Source organism: Pristiophorus japonicus, unplaced genomic scaffold (assembly GCF_044704955.1).
Source record: "Pristiophorus japonicus isolate sPriJap1 unplaced genomic scaffold, sPriJap1.hap1 HAP1_SCAFFOLD_652, whole genome shotgun sequence".
Classification (NCBI taxonomy): domain Eukaryota; kingdom Metazoa; phylum Chordata; class Chondrichthyes; family Pristiophoridae; genus Pristiophorus; species Pristiophorus japonicus.
The window spans coordinates 84,130-107,473 of record NW_027254564.1 but is presented as its reverse complement, the minus strand read 5'-3'; the positions used below and the strand labels follow the sequence as shown (position 1 = coordinate 107,473).

General features: G+C 45.3%; 1 protein-coding gene across 1 annotated transcript; it reads right to left on the bottom strand.

Annotated features, from left to right (window-relative positions):
- Positions 1–3,825: 3,825 nt before the first annotated feature.
- Positions 3,826–21,298, bottom strand: LOC139255866 (probable G-protein coupled receptor 139). Its single transcript, XM_070874037.1, has 8 exons — positions 21,229–21,298; positions 19,886–20,774; positions 18,415–18,497; positions 10,526–10,612; positions 6,455–6,522; positions 6,332–6,370; positions 5,465–5,533; positions 3,826–3,867 (listed from the first exon to the last, which is right to left on the bottom strand). Exons 1-8 carry the CDS (start codon positions 21,296–21,298, stop codon positions 3,826–3,828), a joined length of 1,347 nt encoding a protein of 448 aa, XP_070730138.1.
- Between the last annotated feature and the right edge of the window lie 2,046 nt (positions 21,299–23,344).

Genomic DNA, 23,344 nt, shown 5'->3' with positions numbered 1-23,344 from the left:
CTCCATGACGTTCTGTGGCCTGGGCGCATTCTTGATAGCCTCTGTCTTGGCGTCTGTGGGCCGAATGCCGTCCGCCGCGAACTTTCTCCCCCAAAACTCCACTTCTGTTGCCATAAAGATGCATTTCAACCTCTTCAGCCGCAGCCCTACGCGATCCAGTCGCTGGAGGACCTCCTCCAGGTTTTGTAGGTGCTCGGCAATGTCCCGACCCGTGACCAATATATCATCCTGAAGAACCACCGTGTATGTTACCACCTTGAGTAGGCTCTCCATGTTTCTCTGGAAGATCGCTGCAGCCGACCGAATTCCAAACTGGCATCTGTTGTGGCTGAACAGTCCCTTGTGCGTGTTGATGCAGGTGAGGGCCCTTCGAAGAATACCCCAGCTCCTACGTCATGTAGGCCGAAGTCAGGTTGAGCTTGGTGAATGTCTTGCCTCCTGCCAGCGTCACAAATAGGTCGTCTGCCTTAGGTAGTGGGAATTGGTCCTCTAGCGAGAAACTATTAATAGTTACTTTATAATTGCCGCAAATCCTGACCATGTCATCACTTTTGAGTACTGGAACAATCGGGCTGGCCCACTCACTGAATTTCACTGGGGAGATGATGCCCTCGAATTGCAGCCTATCCAGCTCGATTTCCACTGTCTCCCTCATCATGTGAGGTACCGCTCGCGCCTTGTGGTGAATGGGTCGTGCCTCTGGGACCAAGTGGATCTGTACCTTCGCCCCGCAAAAGTTTCCAATGCCTGGCTCAAAAAGGGAAGGAAATTTGTTCAGAACCTGGGTAAATGAGGCCTCATCGACATGTGCTAGCACTCGGATGTCATCCCAGTTCCAGCGGATTTTGCCAGCCAGCTCCTTCCAAGCAGTATGGGGCCATTGTCCGGGACAATCCAGAGTGACAGTTTATGCCTTGACCATGGCACTGCCCAGCAAGTGATAAGATCTTTGGTATACGTTATCAGTTTTGTGTGGATGGGGCTCAGGGCTGGTCTGAATGCCTTGTTGCACCACAATCTCTCAAACATCTTTTTACTCATGATGGATTGGCGAGCACCAGTGTCCAGTTCCATGGCGACGGGCAAGCCATTCAATTTTACATTTAGCACTATAGGTGGACATTTCGTCGAAAATGTGTGCACCCCGTGTACTTCAAAATCCGCCTCCTCTCTCTGAGGCTCGAAATTGATTTGATCCACAATGGACAGATCTTCCGCTGCCACGTGGTGGCTCGCAGGTTTTGCAGAGCTTGCAGCTCGTTTGCAAGCTCGTTGGAGGTGCCCCATTGTTCCACAGCTCTTTCAATCATACCTTTTGAAACGGCATGAATAGGCTGAATGGAAGCCTCCACAATGCCAACAAGGTCAGAATTGCCTTGCATTCATCCTTTTTTGGGGGACTCTGATTCATCTGGGTCACCTGAGGCCTGCTAGCAGTTGCAGACTCGTAGTTTCTGCCCTGCACATTTATGCTCGCAAACACAGTTCCAATTAATTTATGAACATTGCTAGCACTTGGGTGCTGAGAGATTTGTTTGGTGTTTTCACTGGTGGACATAAACGCCTGTGCTATCAAAATGGCCTTACTTAGGGTCGGTGTCTCTGCAGTCAAACATTTTCGTGGGATGGTCTCATGGACAATGCCCAGTACAAAAATGTTTCTGAGCATTTGCTCCAGGTAGCCCTGAAACTCACATTATCTTGCATATCGCCTTACCTCAGAGATGTAGCTCGCCACTTCCTGACCTTCAGATCGCTGGCACTTGTAGAACCGATACCACGCCATCAGCACACTCTCCCTTGGGTTAAATGCTCACGAACCAGTGTACACAGCTCCTCATATGCCTTATCTGTGGGTGTCGCCGGAGCCACAAGATTCAACATGAGGCTGTCGGTCGGTGCCCCGCAGACTGTGAGGAGGACCGCTCTCATTTTTGCAGCGCTCCCTTCTCCGTCCAGCACGTTGGCTACAAAGTACTGGTCTAGGGTTCGACATAGACTTCTCAGTCCTCACCCTCCGAGAACTTCTCCAGGATGCCCACAGTTTGCTGCATCTTTGCGTTGGATTCGTATTTTCGTCGCCAGTTTTTGTGTTCTGAACACAGATGAGGCTGCACACAGGGAGATTAAAGTAACAGTGACCTCATTCTTTAATAAGACACTCCAGATTGAGGAACAGGCCTCAGGTGCCGGCTTATGTACAACGCTCCCAAGGGATGCTGGGATCTCTTGGGACTTCAGGGGATGAGCTCCCTGGTGGCGGAACATGGGCGTGCATGCTTTGCAGATACACAACACCTGCCCTGGGTTTATTTCTGGTGGCACAGTGTAGAAGGGGCTTTACCCTGTGTCTCGCCCCGTGCTGTTCCTGCCCTGGGAGTGTTTGATAGGGACAGTGTAGAGGGAGCTTCACTCTGTATCTAACCTCGTGCTGTACCTGCCCTGGGAGTGTTTGATGGGGACAGTGTAGCGGGAGCTTTACTCTGCCTCTAACCCGTGCAGATAGCATATATCAGTTTGCTAATGACGGAATGGATATTGCCAGGTCAGGCATGCAAATGTCAGCCACAGCAGAAGGACTTTGATCAGATGATGGGAGGAGGTTACGTAATGGTAAGGAGCCATAATATGTATTTGTATATATTTTAATATGTGTTTTATATACTTTCTGACTGTGGTGCAGAAAGAATTGTGTGGATTTTGTACGATTTCTCGAAGTGCTATATTTATGTACGTGGTGTCTAACTTGTTAGCTGGAATTTGTACATCTTCTCACAGTAATGTGCAAAATGTAGGTACATGAGAGGCCGTCTGTTTGCAGAGCCTTGCCATGGCAGACTTCACCGTCTCTCTGCTGCTCCCTCTTTACATCACTGACATCGCCTTGGACAACCACTGGCCCTTCGGTTGGCTGCTCTTCAAGCTCAGCAATGGGGCGGTGGTGCTCTATCTGCACGCCAACGTCTTTACGCTGGCCTCCATCAGCGTGGACCGCTGCTTTTCGGTGGTCCTGCCCATCTGGTCCCAGAACCACTGCGGCCTGTGGCTGGTCACCCTGCTCAGCCTGGGGATGCGGGTAGCAGCTGCCATCGGGAGTGTGCCATCGTTCGTCTTACGACAATTGGTGTCCCGGGGTACCCGCTAGAGGGCGAGGGGCTGTCACTGAACATGACGGACCATGGAGAGGATGATGACCGGGCGGTGCCGGAGCAGGCAAAGAGCCTGCATGATGCCCGGTACCGAGCACTGACTCTCACCAACTTCCTCATCGGGTTCCTCCTCACATTCCTGGTGATCACCGCCAGCTGCACCATCATCGGTCTGCGGCTGAGGCGGGACCGCTTGGGCGCCCAGCAGCAGCAAGCCCTTCAGGTTCAAGGCCGCCATCATCCTGGCCTTCCTCCTGTCCTGGGCGCCATACAACATCTGCTCTATCCTCGCCCTGCTGCTCCACCCACACGACGAAGACTGGCTCATGGCGCTGATGGTGGGTGTCCCATTCAGCCGCGGCCTGGCCTGCATCAACAGCTGCATCAACCCCTTCCTCCACATCTTTATGTGGCAGGACTTCAGGGACTTGCTCAAGAAGTCGTTTCAACGGGTTGACAATCAGGGGAAAACAATGCAAACTCAGTTGCAGGAGGTTTAGTTGGGATTTGAGGGGACGCTTGTCACGCAGAGGGTGTTTGAGGTTTGAAACTCACTGCCTGAAAGGGTGGCAGAGGCAGAAACCCTAATAGTTTTTAAAAAGTACTGGCATATATCAGCCAAAGATTCAGTGCTGCTAAACTGCAGCGTCTGTAAGACTACAGCATTTATTGGGGCTCATTTTCTGCTAATAACTGCATGAACATTGCTCCAAGATGGCTGAAAAAATGGGTTGACAAAATTATTAGTGACGCAAAAGTCTTTGCAAATTCAAAAGGTTTTAAAGGAACGGGGATTAAAGGGGAAGTTGAAACTGACACTTGACGTTGTCAGTGTTTGTGTCCAGAAAAAAATAAAAAAACATCGGATATAATTGACTAAAAGAAGCTTGAATGTTGAAATTCCAGTTTGCATGGAAAATGTGCATTTGTCGCAAGACTAACTAAAGTGAATATTTAGGGAGATGATGAATTTGTTGTTTGCTCGAAAGCCTGTCTTTAGAAAAGAGAGTGTCTGTATGTTTGTCTCAGCTCCACCCACCTTTATGGATTTAGAGCTGAAATCCGTTTAACCCTTTGTAATCTTGTTGTGTATTTTAGACAATTGCTTATGCTGATAAGTTGGTTAATTGAATTATGTATGTATACACATGCATTATTTTAGAGAGGTACTTGAGCCATGTTTTTGGTTATGAACTGATTTGGCACCTCCAGTTCATAATCTATTACAGGGTTCAATATTGTCCAGGTTTTACATATGCCTTTGATCAATAATGGCAACGAAATCGTGTATCCACAAATGAATTAGATCTTAGGTTAAAAATGCAAGTGCAGAGCTATTTTGAATATAATTCATGCAAATAAATACAAGTTGTTGTTGTAATGTAATGCACAGAAGACCATTTGTTCTGCAAAATATAAGCTTCAGCCTTTAAGTTAGTTGCTATGGTGTCTGCTAAGAAAACTCTCCAGCCAGGGGAAATATCCTTCCTGCAGCCAACCTGTCATGTCCTGTAAGCATTCTGTATGTTTCAACAATATCACCTTTCAGTTTTCTAAACTCTAGAACATACAGAATACCCTAGAGGATTCTACACAATCTCTTAACGTAAGACAGCATTCTCATCCCAGGAATCAGTCGAGAGAACGTACGTTGTACCGCCTCCAAGTCAAGTATATCCTTCCTTCGATAAGGAGACCAAAACTTTGCACAATACTCCAGGTGTGGTCTCACCAAGGTCCTGTACAATTCTACCAAGACGTCTTTACTCATATACTCCAACCCACTTGTAATAAAGGACAATATGCCATTTGCCTTCCTACTTGCTTGCTGCACCCGCATGCTAGCTGTCTGTGTATTTTTGCACAAGAACACTCAAATCTGTCTGAACACCAGTATTTAAATGATTCTCACCATTTAAAAAATATTTTGTTTTTCTATTCTTTCTACCAAAGTTAATAATCTCAGATTTCCCCACATTATACTCCATCTGCCACCTTACTACCCACTCACTTAGTCTATCTATATCCCTTTGCAGACATTTTGTCTTCTCCTCACAGCTTACTGTCCCACCACGTTTTGAAACATTACACTCGGTCTCTTCACCTAGGTCATTCATATAGATTGTAAATAGCCAAGGCCCCAGCACTGATCCCTGCGGCACCCCCACGAGCTGCAGCCTGCTGACGTTAAATATACGTGTAAGGTGCGCATCTTGGTTAATGGAACGAGCCTGACAAGAACCTGCAGAATATTGCTGAGGGAAAGCCCCCATCGTGGGCAATTGATCGACATTCTGAGGGCGCTGCGCATTTACCAACGAGCTCAGACTCTGTGCCAAGTCAGGCGGTTGGTACCGGTATACCCGGTGAGGCACGAATGCCGTCTACCAGAACAGCGTGACTTTATGTTATTACCCAATCATGCCTGAGAAAATAACCTCAAATCCTTTGTTCCGAGTACAGAACGTAGGATTACGTCAGGGAGACCATTTCGTCAGCTACTATGAAGCCCCGTAGTATGTGACGTGGGTAGATGGGACAACATGGGTAGCCCCAGGCCTAACTAGATGTGCTGAAGTTCGGGGACACGTTCACTTGTCCCTTCGATGTGGCAGAACATGCAGCCCAAGCGTGCGGGTTTAAGTGGGATGTGATAGCATGTAGCTATACCGTGAAGGTAATTGCGGGACAGCATTTTCCCCGTACGATCTGCATATAGAGGGAAGGGTGAGTATTGTGTCACCACCATACAATGGCAATACCAGTATAGTGCCAACCTGAATTGTCCCAGCGGGATGGGAACATGTGCTTTACCGCAGCCCAAACTGTAAGACTTGGGGCACGGGTTTCGTTCTGCATTTATCAGCAGAGGCAAGTAGATCTTGCTGTGGAAGATGCATTAAAGAAGCAATTTCACCAGTACATGGTGCGATTTGACTTTGGCATCCCAGCTCCACCGGAACACTTGGCAAAGTTAATGAAATGTGTTTAACAGTTCCAAAGCCACTATTATGGCCTAGAAAAACCGTGAAGTATGTAAAGAAATGTTTAAGATTGCCGATGATACATCCTGGCTGGACATTATATCGAACAGTGAAAATCTTCCGTGGATACGGATTGTCTCACATGTGTTGGTCGCTGTACAGCCAGGGATTGTGTTGCATTGTCTGATAATAACCTACCTTGTTAACAGGAGACGCCAGCAGCAGGAGTGTGTCACACTGATTCAGGAAACACAGACGAAAGGAGAGGATACTGAACTGAACTAAAAGTTACTGGGACTCGAAAAGTTCGAGTCCCTTTACCTCTGGTTCGATCTGTAAGACCACAGCATTCTTTTGTCTCATTTTCTGCAAATAACTGTGCTCGCAAACTGCTCAAAGATGGCAAAAAACGTATGATGACCATTTGTAAAGACACAGAAAGCATTGCGAATTCAAAAAGCTTTCTCCAGGGTTTTAACAGCTCGCAGCTGCAAAAAGACATTGCCTGGGAACAGTAATAGAGCTGCAACAAGGAGATACGAGAATGAAACTCACATACATTGTGAAAAACATTCGCTGTGAATTAAATCTGGACAATTATGTACACGGTGGGCAGTCATTCTGAAAAAAACAGTATAAAATGGCTGTGACACATGAGGGCAGCACTGCAATCCAGCGATTGGTAACCTGGTCAGTTACCAAGAGAATCAGGAGGTTAATTTCCAATCGCTAAGCACGGTTGGAGTTAACTCTCAGGTGTGAGTGTGTCTGCTTTGCGAGCACTTATGTAGTCGGCAAATTTAACTGTTAGGAAATATTTTAACGGGACAGATCGCTGCAACATAATAATGAGAATTGATTGTGCATTTGATGCAATCGTGATTGCTTGTATCTCTTTTGGTTAACCAATTAAGATAACCCCAGTAGAGGGGTGGGTGACATACACCCGGAGTCTGTGTTGTTTTTGTCTCACAAGTCCAGCTCTGTAAAGTGTAGGGAAAAGACATAAACTTTACAGGTTAAACCTGTCTTAATTAACGTAAGTCTTACACAGAAACACACACACTAACACACACACAGGCACAGAAACACAACACACATAAGAACATCTTCGGATCAGGTGTCCACCATTTGACCACTCGAACCGGCTCCGCCATCAATAAGATCATAGCTGATCTGATCTTGGCCTCAACTCCACGAACCTGCCTGCTCCCCATACTCTGTGACTCCCCTATCATTCAAGAATCTGTCTATCAACACCATAAATATATTCACTGACCCACCCTCCACAGCTCTCTGGGGAAGAGAATTCTACAGATTCACAAGTCTCTCAGAGAAGAAATTCTTACCCATCTCCGTTTTAAATGGGCGCCCCTTTATTCTGAAAATATGCCCCCTACTTCTAGATTCCCCCACAAGGGGAAGAATCCTCTCTGCATGTACACTGTCAAGTCTCCTCGGAATCTTATACATTTCAATAAAATCACCTCTCATTTTTCTAAGCTCCAATATATGCCCAACCTGCTGAAAGTTTCTTCAAAACACAACCCCATCATTTCAGGAATCAACCTCATGAACCTTCACTGAACTGCCTCCAATGCAAGTATGTCCCTCCTTAAATAAAAATATCAAATCTGGACGCTGTACTCCAGGTGCGGCCTCACCAATATCCTGCAGAGTTGTCGCGGGACTTGTCTGCCTTGATACTCTATCCCCTTTGCAATAAAGGTGAACACTACGAGGACTAGACGGACTACATACAGGTTATCTTCTCAGGCAGTCCCTCGGGGTAGAGGATGAATTGCTTCCACAAACACGAGTTCTCAGGTGACTGATGAGCCCAATGCGGGACCCACAGTCTCTGTCACAGGCGGTGTCTGGGGCAGACAGTGGTTGGAGGGATCGGTGGGTGGAGTCCTTGGCTTGTCATGCGCTCATTCCGCTGTTTGCGCTTGGCATCCGGTGCTCCCGTGAAAGAGACTCGAGGCATTCAGCACGTTCTCGGATGCTCCTCCTACACTTTGAGTGGATTTGGGTCAGGGATACCCAAGAGCCGTTGGTGATGTTACATATATTCAAGGAGGTTTTGAGGGTGTCCTTGAAGAGTTTCCTCTGCCCTCCGGGGGCTCGCTTGCCGTGACGTAGCTCGGAGTAGAGTGCCTGTTTCGGAGTCTAGCATCGAGCATGCAGATGATGTGGCCCGCCCAGTGGAGCTGATCGAGTGTGGTCAGCACCTTGATACTGGGGATGTTGGCCTGAGAGAGAACGCTGACGTTGGTGCACCTATCCTCCCAGGGACTTTGCAGGATTTTGTGGAGGCAGCGTTGGTGGTACTTCTCCAGTGCTTTGAGGTGCCGACTGTATATTGTCCATGTGTCTCAGGCATATAGGAGGGTGGGTATCTATTGTGTATGGAGAAAGAGTCAGATTGAACACGGTGAGCTCAATGTAAAGTGTGAAGTAGTATTTTATTGCAAGTCTCCAGAGTGCCTCTCCAACCTGTGAAGCCTTCTTAAATACCTGTTCTCCCAAGGGATGATGGGATCCCTTGGGACTCCAGGGAATGAGCCCTCTGGTGGCTGTACAGAGTAAATACAAGTCCACATATATAATAACATTCCTCCCCAAAGTCAATAGTGTAACTATTTACAATCTGAGTCGATCTGGGGCCCTTCTTGTCCTGGTCGATCGTCTCGGTGTGAAAGCTGGTGTTGTTGAGACATTTGTTGGGCCCTCGCTGGGCTGCTGTGCAGCTGGCCTTGCTGGGCTGCCTGGTGTGTTGGTCCCTGCAGGGCTGCTGTGAATGATTGGTTCTGCTTTGTGGTCAACCATAGTGTCGATTGCCACTGGTGTGTGTGTTGGGGGATCCAAAAAGGTAGGTTCCAATGTGGCTTGCTCAGGGTAGTCCATGAATCTGATTTTGATTTGGTCCAAGTGTTTCCGGTGAATTAATCCATTTGTAAGTTTGACCCGAAACTCCCTGCTCTCCTCTTTGGCCACGACAGTGCCGGGAAGTCACTTGGGACCTTGTCCATAATTTAATACAATTATCTCACATTCATTCCACTTGGAGTACGCATCTACAACCACAAGGAACATTTTACACAAGAATAGGCCTGCATAGTTGACTTGGACCCGAAGCCACGGTTTGGAGGGCCTAGACCATTAATTTAGCGTTGCCTCATGGGTACATTGCTCAACTGCAAGCATGTATTACATCTGTGAACGCAGGACTCCAAGTCCGCATCGATGCTGGGACTCCACACGTGGGATCTGGCTTTCGCATTCATCATTACAATGCCTGGGTGGGCATTGTGAAGGCTATTGATGAAAGTTTCTCTGCCCTTCTTGGGGACCACTACTCGATTGCCTGTACAGACATTTCATCTTTGCGCTGCTGGAACGGAATTAACTCTTCCTGCATTTGCACTGGGACCCTGGACCAGCTCGCGTGAAGCACACAGCTTTTGACTGGAGATAATACGGGGTCCTGGTTTGTCCAGGTTTTGATCTGCCGGGCAGTGATGGGTGATTTCTCACTCTCAAATGCTTCCATAACCATGGCTAGATCTGCGGACTGTGCCATTTCCACCTCCGTCGTGGGCAATGGCAGCCTACTGAGAGCATAGGCGTAGTTTTCTGTGCTTGGCCTGTGGCGGAAGGCTTAGCTGTATGCGGACAACGTGAGCGCCCATTTTTGGATGCGGGCCGATGCGTTGGTATTTATCCCTTTACTCTCGGAAAACAAGGATATGAGTGGCTTATGGTCAGTTTCCAATATGAATTTTAGCCCAAACAAATATTGATGCATTTTATTTACCCTATAAACACACGCTAACACTTCTTTTTCAATCATGCTTTTGGTTCTCTCGGCCTCAGAGAGACACCTGGATGCATAAGCAACCGGTTGCAGTTTCCCAAAATCATTAGCTTGTTGCAATACACACCGGACGCCATATGACGACATATCACATGTTAATACCAAACGCTTACATGGATCATACAACACAAGCAATTTGTTTGAGCATAACAATTTTCTCGCTTTTACAAAGGCATTTTCTTGGCTTTTGCCCCAAGCCCATTCGCCCCCTTTTCCTAGTAAGACATGTAGTCATGCTAGCAGGGTGCTGAGACCCGGTAAGAAGTTAACAAAATAGTTCAAGAGTCCCAGAAACGACCGCAGCTCCGTCATGTTCTGTGGCCTCAGTGCATTCTCGATTGCGTACCTCTTCGCGTTGGTGGGCCTGAGGCCATCCACCGCAATCCTCCTTCCCAGGAACTCCACTTCAAGCGCCAGGAAAATGCAGTTCGAGCGTTTTAACCTGAGCCCCACGCAGTTGAGTCGAATAAGAACCTCCTCCAGGTTCTGCAGGTGCTCGACTGTGTTCTGACCGGTGAACAAGATGTCATCCTGGAAGACCACGGTGTGCGGGACCGACTTCAGTAAACCTTCCATGCTTCTCTTGAATATCGCCGCCACTGATCGGATTCAAAACGTGCATCTGTTATAAACAAAAAGACCTTTGTGCGTGTTGATGCAGGTGAGGACCTTCGATGATTCCTCCAGATCCTGCGTCATGTAGGCTGAGGTCAGATCCAGCTTCGTGAAAGTCTTTCCTCCCACCAGCGTTAGAAAGAGGTTGTCGGCTTTTGGTAGTTGATATTGGTCCCGCAGGGAGAAACGATTGATAGTTACATTGTAATCGCCACAGATTCTGACTGTGCCATCTCCCTTGAGGACTGGGATGATAGGACTGGCCCACTCGCTGAACTCGATCGGTGAAATTATGCCCTCGCATTGCAGCTGGCCTCGTTCGATCTCTATCCTTTCTCTCATCATGTCCGGTACTGCTTTCACCTAGTGATGGATTGGGCACACCTCCGGGATTAGATTCATCTGCACTTTTGCTCCTTGGAAATTTCCGATGCCTGGTTCGAACAGCGAAGGAAATATGTTTCAGACCTGGGCACAGGAAGTGTCGCCAGCAGGCGATAGCGGTCGGACATAATTCCACTTACAGCGTATCTTTCCCAGTCAGCTCCTGCCGAGCAGCATGGGACCATCACCCAGTACAACCCAGAGTGGGAGCTTGTGCACCGCTCCATCGTAAGAGACTTTTACGGTAGCACTGTCGATTACAGAAATCAGTTCTTTAGTGTAAGTTCTTAGTCTCGTGCAAACTGGAGTTAAGACTGGCCTTGAGGCCTTGCTCCACGACAACCTTTCAAAAGTCTTTTTGCCCATGATGGACTGGCTCGCACCCATGTCCAGCTTCATTGACAGTGGGAGTTTATTTAGTTCAACATTCAGCATTATCGGTGGACAATTCGTGGTGAATGTGTTCACCCCATGCAACTCTGCCTCTGAGGCTCTGGTTCATCGTGATCCTCCGTGGATCTGTCCTCCTCTGCAACATGGTCGTTTGCAAGTTTAACAGGCTTAGCAGCTCGCCTGCACACTGGTTGGAAGTGTCCCATTGTTCCACAGCACTTGTAAACGTATCCTTTGAATCGACATGAATGGAAACGCTGATCATCCCCACAGCGCCAACAAGGTGTTAATGGCCTTGATTCATCACTCTTGATGGTGGACTCTGAGACATCTGCGGCCGTGTAGCTGCAGGTATGTGTGACCTACCCTGTACGTTACGATTCGAAAACAACATCACAGTACTTGTAGCAGCACTTGTGTGCTGACTGATTTTCTTAGTTCTGCCACTAGTGGCAATGAACGGCTGGGCTATCACTATGGCCTTACTCAAGGTTGGGGTATCTACAGTCAAAAGCTTGCAAAGTATGCTTTCGTGGCCAATGCCAAGTACGAAAAAGTCTTTGAGCTTGTGCTCGGCGATATAGCTCGCCATTTCCTGGTCTTCAGACCTTTTGAGGTGCAGAACCGATGCCTCGCCAACAGAACGCTTTCCTTCCGGTTCAAGTGCTCTCGGCCCAATGTGTACAAATCGTCGTCCAATTTCTCCGTGGGTTTTGCTGGAGTGAGCAGATTCTTCATGAGGCCATATGTTGGTGCCCCACAGACAGTGAGGAGGATCACTCTACATTTGTCAGTGCTCTCTTTCCCATCTAGCTCGTTGGCCACGAAGTATTGGTCGAGTCGATCCACAAAAGTTTCCCAATCATCTCCCTCCAAAAATTTCTCCAGGTTTCCCACTGTTCTCTGCAACTTTGGTTTCGCTATCTGTATCTCACAGTCAGTTGTAGTGTATGGAGGAAGAGTCAGACTGAACATTGTGAGCTCAAATTAAAGTGTGATCTTAGTCTTTGATTGCAGGTCTCCAGAGTGCCTCTCAAACCTGTGAAGCCTTCTGAAATACCTGTGCTCCCAAGGGATTATGGGACCGCTCGGGACTCCAGGGAATGAGCCATCTGGTGGCTATGAAGAGTAAATACAAGTCCATATATACAACAGTATCACGACAGCCCTGTCGACAATGAGATTAATGCCGGGCCTGAGATCACACTTCAACTACACACATCTACATCGAAACAGGATATACGTCACAGAAACATGCCATTCGACTCAACCAGTCCAGGCTGGCGTTTAATATGCAGGTACAGCAAGTGTTCAGGAAGGCCAATGGAATATTGGCTTTTATTGCAAAGGGGATGGAGTATAAAAGCAGGTATGTCTTGCTACACTTATACAAGGTATTGCTGCGGCCACACCTGGAATACTGCATGTAGTTTTGTTTTCCATATTTACGAAAGGATATACTTGCTATGGAGGCAGTTCAGCGAACGTTCACTAGGTTGATTCCGGAGATGAGTGGGTTAACTTATGAGGAATGGTTGAGTAGATTGGGCCTTTACTCATTGGAATTCAGAAAAAATGAGAGGTGACCTTATCAAAATGTATATGATTATGAGGGGGCTTGATATAGTGGAGGCAGAGAGGATGTTTCCACTGATGGGGGAGACGAGACCGAGAGGGCATGGTCTTAGAATAAGGGACCGACTATTTAAAACTGAGACGAGAAGAAATTTCTTCTCTCCGAGGGTTGTAAATCTGTGGAATTCGCTGCCTCAGAGAGCTGTGGAAGGCGGGATGTTGAATAAGTTTAAGACAGAGGTAGACCGTTTCTAAAACGATAAGGAAATAAAGGGTTATGGGGAGTGGGTTATAGATTCCTGCTGTGGGGTTGTTTGGTGGCACAGTGGAGAGGGAGCTTTAGTCTGCATCTAACCCCGTGCTGAACCTGCCCTAGAAGTGTTTGATCGGGACAGTGTAGAGGGAGCTTTACTCTGTATCTAACCCCGTGCTGTACCTGCCCTGGGAGTGTTTGATGGGACAATGTAGAGGGAGCTTTACTCTGTATCTAACCCGTGCAGGTATCATGTATCAGTTTGCTAATGACGCAATGGATATTGCCAGTTCAGGCATGCAAATATAAGCCACAGCAAAAGGATTTTGATCAGGCGATGGGAATAGGTTACATAAATCTGAGGAGCCATAATATGTATTTGTTTCTATTTTAGTATATACTTTTATGTACTTCCTAGCTGTGGTGTGTAAAGAGTTGGATGGATTATTTGCATCTTCTCGATGTACTATATTGATGTACGTGGTGTCTAAAGTGTTAATGGAATGTGTACATCTTCTCAGAGTGCTGTGGAAAATGTAATTACATGAGAGACACTTAAGAGTAGACTGATGTTCGATGGGAGAAACCTTTTGTTTCCCACGCAGGCTGGATTCGGGTTATTTCGGCCACTTGTTGCTGCTGGTGTCCCGGGTGCTCGAACTTCATTTGGTTTTCGTGATTATCCCCCCAAATTATCCGGTTACGCTGGGGATCTATCAGTACCCCTATCTCCCTTAAGATATGGATGCCCAGTATGCTGCCTTCTGTGTTCTGATAGTACGAAACCGAGTAGGTAGCATTAATTCCTGTACTTCTAATAACACCATCTCACTTAGGGTTGCTTTCTGATAACCCGCACCCACACCTTGGATGTTTACAGTCCTGCGGGTCCGGGGAAAATCTAAGTTGGTTATGGAAACGGACGCTCCTGTGTCTACGAGCATATTGCAGTGCCAGCCCCCTAACACTTCCCGAATAAACATCCTCGGACCCCCTAGCCGTCCCATACCTCCGCCAGAGGCCGGCAACACTTAACGTGTACTGGCTAATTGGAGCATCTTGATGATATCCTCGTTAAAGTGTGTCTCAGGTCGGGGCGGTGGTGGCAGTGGTAGCAGTGATGTTGGTACCTGTCTGAGCATGTCCATCAGCTCTTCCCTGGTTAATGGTGTTCCATTCTTAGCCTGTTGTGGGCCTTGCCTCCCTGCGCCTCCTCCCTGACTCCAGCAATCTTTGGCCAAATGTCCAAGTTTACCACAATTGTGACATTTCCCTTGAGAATTTCCGTAACCTCTTCTTTTCTGCGGACAATTCCTACTGAAGTGGCCTCCCTTACTACAGTTAAAACATATCAGGGAAGCTGCGTGGGGGTGTATCGCCTCCTCCTTCGTCTCTGCTGCAACCGCTTTTGCTGCTATTTTTGCTATTTTCTCTTTTTGTTCTGACTTTAACTCCTCTCCATGTTCTGCCCATTCCAAAGTTTCATCGTAATTATCTACTATCATAAATCCTAACGTAATTATCTTTGGATGTGCCTCTCCTAGTCCGTCTTTAAACATTTCCAAGAATGCTGCACATTTTGGTCAGGGTCATCAATCCCAGAGTGGTCTTTGTATTCAATCTATTATCGTTCCCCGTACTCCCCCACCCTTTCGCCTGCCTTTTGAATCACATTCATATTCTACTCCAATCTTTTGTCAGCATTCTGTATTTCTACTGTTTTGACTTCGGTGTTGCTAACTTATTCAATAAAATTTGTCTCTGCTGTGGGCTGAGAGGTACCTCCTGTGTGGTAATGTCAGCTGCTCTACGTCCATTGGTGGGAATGGTGGTAGTGTGTATTGTGGACGCTGATACGTAGCCATTATCATGTGCTGGGGGCCGCTTCACTGCACACTCGTTATCCCTGTCTGGTTGACTGTTAGTTTCGGGTTCTGGACCATGAGGTACATTGGCTCTATTACCACAGTTGATGCTGTTACAGCTGTGTATTGCACTATCCGTCTGGTCCTGTCTTACATAGAAACATAGAAACAAAGACAATAGGTGCAGGAGTAGGCCAATCGGCCCTTCGAGCCTGCACCGCCATTCAATGAGTTCATGGCTGAACATCTCTTCCAGCTTATTTATCTTAGCTTCTGTCTCTTGAATTTGTTTTGTTTGAGTATCTATCTGTGCTCTGTAGCAGGTGAGTATTATTACACAGGCATTCTCTGGACTCTGGGGTGGTACCAGCAGATTGGAAAGCAGCTAATGTAACATCTCTGTTTAAAAAAGTGGACAGACAAAAGGCAGGTAACTCTAGGCCAGTTAGTTTAACATCTGCAGTGGGGAAAATGCTTCCAACTATCATTAAAGAAGAAATAGCGGGACATCGAGATAGGAATACTGCAATCAAGCAGACGCAGCATGGATTCATGAAGGGGAAATCATGTTTAACTAATTTACTGTAATTCTTACTGGATATAATGAGCATGGTGGATAGAGGTGTACCGATGGATGTGGTGTATTTAGATTTCCTAAAGGCATTCGATAAGGTGCCACACAAAAGGTTACTGCAGAAGATAGAGGTACGCGGAGTCAGAGGAAATATATGAGGATGGAAAGAGAATTGGCTGGCGAACAGAAAGCAGAGAGTCGGGATAAATGGGTCCTTTTCGGGGTGAAAATCGGTGGTTAGTAGTGTGCCAAAGGGATCGGTGCTGGGACCACAACTGTTTACAATATACATAGATGACCTGGAAGAGGAGACAAAGTGTAGTGCAACAAAATTTGCAGATGACACAAAGATTAGTGGGAAAGCGGGTTGTGTAGAGGACACAGAGAGGCTGCAAAGAGATTTGGATATGTTAAGCGAATGGGCTAAGGTTTGGCAGATGGAATACAATGTCGGAAAGTGTGAGGTCATCCACCTTCGGAAAAAAACAGTAAAAGGGAATATTATTTGAATGGGGAGAAATTACAACATGCTGAGGTACAGAGAGACCTGGGGTCCTTGTGCATGAATCCCAAAAAGTTAGTTTGCAGGTGCAGCAGATAATCAGGAAGGCGAATGGAATGTTTGTCTTCATTGTGAGAGGGATGGAGTACAAAAGCAGGGAGGTCATGCTGCAACTGTATAGGGTATTGGTAAGGCCGCACCTGGAGTACTGCGTGCAGTTTTGGTCACCATACTTAACGAAGGATATACTGGCTTTGGAGGGGGTACAGAGACGATTCACGAGGCTGATTCCGGAGATGAGGGGCTTACATTATAATGATGATAGATTGAGTCGACTGGTTCTTTACGCATTGGCGGTCAGAAGGATGAGGGGTGATCTTATAGAAACATTTAAAATAATGAAAGGGATCGACAAGATAGAAGCGGTGAGCTTGTTTGCACTGGTCAGGGAGACTAGAACTAGGGGGCACAGCCTCAAAATTCGGGGAAACCAATTTAAAACCGAGTTGAGAAGGAATTTCTTCTCGCAGAGGGTTGTGAATCTGTGGAATTCTCTGCCCAAGGAAGCAGTTAAGGGTAGCTCATTGAATGTAGTCAAGTCACAGATAGATAGATTTTAACCAACAAGGGAATTAAGGGTTACGGGGAGCGGGCAGGTAAGTGGAGCTGAGTCCACGGCCAGATCAGCAATGATCTTATTGAATGATGAAGCAGGCTCGGGGGGCTAGATGGCCTACTCCTGTTCCTAATTCTTATGTTCTTATGTTCATCATTTTATTTTTGTTCTGAAAATCCCACCATTTACTCCGTCTGTCAGGTGAGTCTTTCTGTTATTAAGAAATCCAAATTAATAATGTCCAGTATAAAACAGCTGTCAATGGAATGCTTCAACTCCTTTAGAGGTTTGTAAGAAGGCCTGACGTCATTACGTGACTTCGCATAATCATGACAATGTTTTTCCCAAGTCTTTGTGCTTTCAAAACTGGCTTAGGAATTGGAACTCCATTAAAACAGCAGAAATCATTAGTAAAGTTGTCATAATAAAACCTTCTCATCGGGATAGACAGCATTTTAGATTAAACTCCAATTTCTCTAAACTTCCAATTCTAAAACTTGGCAAAGATTTTTTCACTGATTTAAAACAAGACCACACATTTTTAAAAGCTACTTTGTTGACTGAAATCCAATTTTACCACAAGCTATATGTAGTCCAGCATTTCATTTTTACAGTCCCATTCACTGAGCAAATCTTGTGTTTTATTTCTCTCTGCACAAAATCTGAACTTCTGTGCCGGTTCCAGCTTTTTTAAGAATTCTCTAATTCCCAGTTTTTTCCTTCCTTTGCAGAGTTCGCACAACTTAGGTTTTTTTGCCCTTTTGAATCCAAACATAACCATTTTTCTTTTTTGCTGACCTTCCTCCATTCCATAGTTAATCATCTTTGTGTCTCTTTCTCAGCACAATACTTCTGTGTCGGATTTAACTCGTAAGTTTTTATATTTAAACCAATATCTTTTTCACAGCTAATTTCATCTCCTTTCTTCAAATTAGGTTTTGTATTTTGATGATTTCCTCCAGTCCATTTTTCTAAAGGTCTCTGTTTCTCTTTCCAGCAGCTGCAGCTTTCAAGGTTGCATTTTTATCTTTTAATATAAACATACTGTCCTTTTTAAATTCAACGTGTTTTTCCAGCAATTTTCTTTTATTAATTTTCCATTTTTCTCAGCTAGCATTGTATCCCACTGGCCAGTTTTCCTAGGATCCTGGGGTTCCACCCCACTCTTTAGGTTGTATTCCTTCTGCTTTGCGCTGCACACGATCAATACCGGCGTCTCCGTGTTATTACCGTGTCACGCTTCGGGACATAAACCTTACTTTTCCTCTAACGATCGCTGGGGTCCTCTTCCCCCTTCTTTTTCAGGCAATAAAGCTATCCCGCGCTTGGTTTTCATCCTTCCGTGGTTCGCTGTAAATTTTTCTGCAGATTTCCCCTTCTAATTCTTTATACAGATTACCTCCTTCCCCATCAATGCTACAGCTGCAGGTGTTACAAAACATAATCACTGCCATTCAGCTGTCACGTCATCCATGTCAGAGGGTCTGCATCCTGTTCGTGACGCCAAATGTAAGGGTTAAAAAGGAGGCTTCTCTCCATCAAGGTGGACTAACTGATATAGTTAATCGACACCTACCCTTCTGTTGGGGAAAAAGGAGGCTTCGCTCCCTCAAGGTGGACTAACTGATGTAGTTAATCGATACCTCGCCCTTCTCCTGTTGTATATCGACCACGGAAGTGAACACACGAAATCCCAGGTTCAATCGGCTTTTATTACGAACAATTGCAAGAGAAGGTTCAGTCGTGGAACCTCCGAAATACAATAATTTTCAAGCATAATTTATCCAGTTTTTGGAGAGGAGCTATCCTCCTCAAAATCATCGATAGGTCTACTGTTATCAGCGAAGTGACATTGATTTGTCGACTCTTATCAGACGGGCTCTGAGTGGTACATGCAACTGTGCATCTCTCATCATTGTTTTGTTCCATTTTGCTCTCTACCCCAGTCTATCCGTGGCCTAGGGTGGTTTGTACTGACTTCTTTATCTCTTCCTCAGTGACTTTTAAACAAAACAACTGACTTCGGCTGTTTAAGTGTTACTAAGGTTAAGCTACAGTTTAATTCGTATGTGTGCTATGCCTACATAAGGAAGTTTTACCTACTTAGGCAATTATATGTTCACTACCTTCAGCATAATTCTGACCCCCTATTTGCAACCTTACAATTTATCCCTCGCAGCTAACAATGTCACACCATTGTTTTTTGCCTCTCCTTCCTAAATATGGAACATCCTTGGATATTCAGTTCTCAACCCTGGTCACCCTGCAACAATGTTTCCACAATTGCAACTATATCGTATCCGTTTACATCCGATTACTTGCATCAATTGATAGTTTAAAAAATTATGGAAGTCATTATTTTAACATTCATTTCCTGTATCTGAGGAGAGACCTTAACACAGAATATCAATAATATTACTCATCATAACTTTATCGACAGCACAATACAAGAACCAGCTGCATATTTGTGCTGAGTCAGAGACAGCAGTCGGTACACAATCGACAATTTCAGTCAGTATCTGGGACACAAGAGGTGAAAGGTCACATCGATGAACCGAGTTCCAACTGTTTTCTCCACTGATCACGTGACAAAAGCCTGCTCTACTTGTCAATGAGGAATGGTGTCCAATAGAGAGATCTGCGTCTATATTATTCACACCAAACTTACAGGAAAATTACCAATATCGGCGATCAGAAGATCTTTGGTGATTTTAGCAGAGAATTAAACTTTATTGATGATTTTAAAGTGCGACGCCTGATCCCTTTATTTGCAGTGTATGGTGGATTCCTGTCTTGTCACATGTCTGGCTCCACTGCTGAACTCATCATTGTTATCCTTGATCCCTGAACGTGACTGTGCTTCATTTTCAGGAATAGATGATGTTTACTCAGCGAAACAAGTGCGAAAAACTAAAGCAATGCATAAATCAAACATATGCTACAAAATGGCTAAAATGTTCACACAAGATCTCACCAATTTTTCAATCACCACAGAAAACGGATGTTCTGCGGTGGAAATTGAGGTAAAATTGAGCTTTCGTGACGAGGAAGCTCTCTTTAGGATTGAATCGTTTTACTGTCTTTTTCTAACAAACCTCAGAATGAATGTCCAGGGAGATTTCACCACTGTCTTCAGCTCTTCTCTGAATTTCCTCTGGGTCGCTGCATAAATACACGGGTTTTGAAAGCAACTCAAAAATTTTAACATTAGTCCTGTTTCAGTGGCGATATATCCAGGGTCTGTGCGGTCACCTCGGTAATAATTAATGCTTGCCAACCTGGTAGTTACCAAACTCACGGCAGAAGTCAGCCACAACAATACAAAACTGCCCGATATAGCGAAGAGTAAAATTATGGATTTCTTTCGGTTCTCCATCTCTGAATCGCTCTGCTTCTCACTCCTGTGGCCCCTGAGTCCCCTGCGGGATCTACTGGCCACTAAAATACGTCTGCCTGTCAAAGAATTTAACAAGGCAATTAAAGTAAAGGGAAACCAAACGCCCCAGGCGCTGTGAAACCAGACGTATGCCGCACCTGGAGGTGAGGAAACAAATGCTACACTTGTCACGCAGCCCCAATGTACCTTGTTAATTATTTCATAAGGTTCAAATGCAAGCAAAACAGGGATGTTCTTTAAAAAGATGAGGACTGTGAAAGCTGTTATAACCATGGCCGCAGTTCTCACGGTGCAATACTTTGTTTTAAACTTCTGGCAGCAGATAACCACAAATCGGTCAAATGTGAAGGAAACGGTGAACCAAACAGACAAATCAAGGTTGACAGTAGTCATGTATAAAATGAACTTACACACGGGAGTGTGGGACAGGAATGAAAGTGGAAATCGATTACTGAAAATATTGTACAGCATTACATTGACGATCATGACCAGTAGATCCACGGCTGCCATGGCAATCATGTAGACAGAGATACACTTGGAAAGGCCACAGTTCCTTCTGGATAAAATATCAATTGTCACCAAGTTCGCTGTAAGAAAAAGAGAGCAGAGAAATAATGTCGGAATGTCTGATTGAAATATAGAAATATATATGGAAATATCTGGTGAGAGTATTTTACTCCATTCGGTGTTACTGTCAGCATGGACCTGTGTGGAATATGTTTAGTAATGGACCTCTAACCTTCAAAACCAACCCACATACTTTACTGAGCTGCTGCAGTGCTCACTGTGCACGGGGCATCAAGACAATCTAGAAATCAGCCAAAATCCTTGTACTGTAGCTTCAGAGAATATTGTAACTTCATTAATGATATCAGCTCAAGGGGAAAGCAGAAAGTGTGGACGGACGCTTCAGTGAGATTGTTCCAGTCTCTACTGACCCTGTAATGCTGCCATCTAGAAAACAGGTTATCTTATCCAACATGTGGTAAGAACAGGAGTCAGTTCACACAGATCAACAACAAACAGGTTAATATGACTCACCTGGTACACCGATGACTGCAAGAATCGGGTAATAAATCGCTTTTATCTGTAGCATCGTTAGTTGGCCCATTTTCGTGACAGTGGATGTATTCGTTTGGAACTGAAATATTCTGATAGGCACACGTCTGAGGCAATGGAAGGGAACATATATTTATCCACACGTCAATCCACCAGAGAGTCAATCAGGTTAACTCATAATTAGCATTATTTACAGTCACTTAACAAATAGACTGAGATAAATTGTTTTCGTCTGATTCATCAGATTAATAAAATAATTGAATGTGTTAGCGGGAATTTTCTAAAAATTGTGCTCAAATAAAAACTTAATTACAATTTGAATGTGCAATCTCACAGTACAGCTGCTGAGCCTATTACTACAGGAGCAGTGATGGCAGCTCCCCTAGCCCTGCATGTCCTGCCCCTATCCTTGACTCAGTCTGATTGGTCCAACCCGTCCAGAACAGCTGGTGAGCCACTTCATGCACAATTGGTTGTGTGCACAGTCGTAGGGCATTGAAGGTAACCGCATTCCTCTGTTAGTTGTTGTAAACCTACACTTACATTTGAGGTGAGAGTGCTTCTCTTGTAACTGTGGATGACCCACACTTAAAATCGTGGTGATCTTACATCTCTGGTACTATTCATAGCACGACATTTCCAACAGAGGAGAAAGTGCCACTGCAGTTCCAGTTGTACACTGCACTTATACTCGAGGTAATCTTGCTCCTCTTGCACCAGCGATAGCACTGAACTCAGTCAGGTGCTGGACGTGAACGTCCTGATCGAGTGGTTTCCTGCACTTACACCAGCGGTGCTCCAGCTTGTTCTGCACCATTGGCACACCGACAGTTGCTCTCGATGTGACCGTGTTCCACCGATAGCAGCGAAAGCAACACAATTACACTGGCACTGACAGTGCGCTTCTGATATTAGTGGTAAACTATAATTATATTCGAGCTGACAGTGCTCTGCTGGTATAGAATCATAGAATCATGGAAGTTTACAGCATGAAAGGAGACCATTTCAGACTAACATGTCCGCGCTGGCCATCAAAGAGCTATCCAGCCTACACAATTTTACAGTTCTTGGTCCGTACGCCTTCATATATACCTTATCCACCTGAACTGCTAATTGCAGGGCTCTGTTTACATGAACTTCATGGTCCCTTTTTTCCTCTACACTTTGCAGTGTCCTACCATTTAATGTGTATTCCATTTCCTGTTTAAACCACCCCAAATGCATTACCTCACACTTCTACGGATTAATTCAATTTGCCTCTGCTCTGCCTTTCTAACCAGTTCATTGATATCTTCTTGGAGTCGACAGCGTTCTTCTTCATTATCATTGACACAGCTGACTTTTAGTAACATCTGAAAATGTCTTAAACATACCACGTATATTCAAGTCTAAACCATTGATATACCACATAGAGCAATGGATCTAATACTGAGCCCTGCGGATCACCACTGGTAAAAGCATTTCAGTCACAAATTGGCCAAACACCAAACAACCATTACGCTTTGATTCTCAACCAATTTTGGATCCAACTTCCCATTTTTCCTGGATCCCAAGGGTTTTTACTTTCCTGACCAGTGTGCCATGTGTGACCTTTTCAAAGGCCTTGCTAAAATACATATGAACTGCATCAAACGTATCAATGGCATTGACCTTCCTGGTTACCTCCAAGTTAGTCAGACACGACCTTCCCTTAACAAATCAATGCTGACTGTCCTTGATTAATCCATATCTTTTAAATGAACATTTATCTGTCAATCAGATTTTTTCCAATAATTTTCCCGCCACCGATGTTAGGCTGACTGCCTGTAATTATTCGGTCTATCGCTTTCTCCCTCTTTAAACAAATGTTCCACGTTAGCTATCATCCAGTCCTCCGGCCCCACACGTGTAGCCAGAGAGGATTGGAAAATAAGGAACAGAGTCACTGTTATTTCCTCTTTTGCATCTCTTAACAACATAGATACAACTCATCCGGGCCTGGGATTTTATCGACTTTCAAAGCTGCTAAACCCCTTACTACTTCCTCGCTTTAGCGGCATTAGTGTTACCCCTACAATTACAATAGAGGTGGCAATGCTTCTCCTGTAATAGTGATAAA

Excerpts from the sequence above, each read along its gene's own strand:
- LOC139255866 (XM_070874037.1), bottom strand. The coding sequence starts at position 21,298 with ATGGGCCAACTAACGATGCTACAGATAAAAGCGATTTATTACCCGATT. Across the intron at positions 10,613-18,414 it reads GGTATCGATTAACTACATCA|TGGCGGCGATATTCAAGAGA; the intron begins GTTAGTCCACCT and ends GAATCCGATCAG. Across the intron at positions 6,371-6,454 it reads TCTTACAGATCGAACCAGAG|TGTGACACACTCCTGCTGCT; the intron begins GTAAAGGGACTC and ends TTCCTGAATCAG.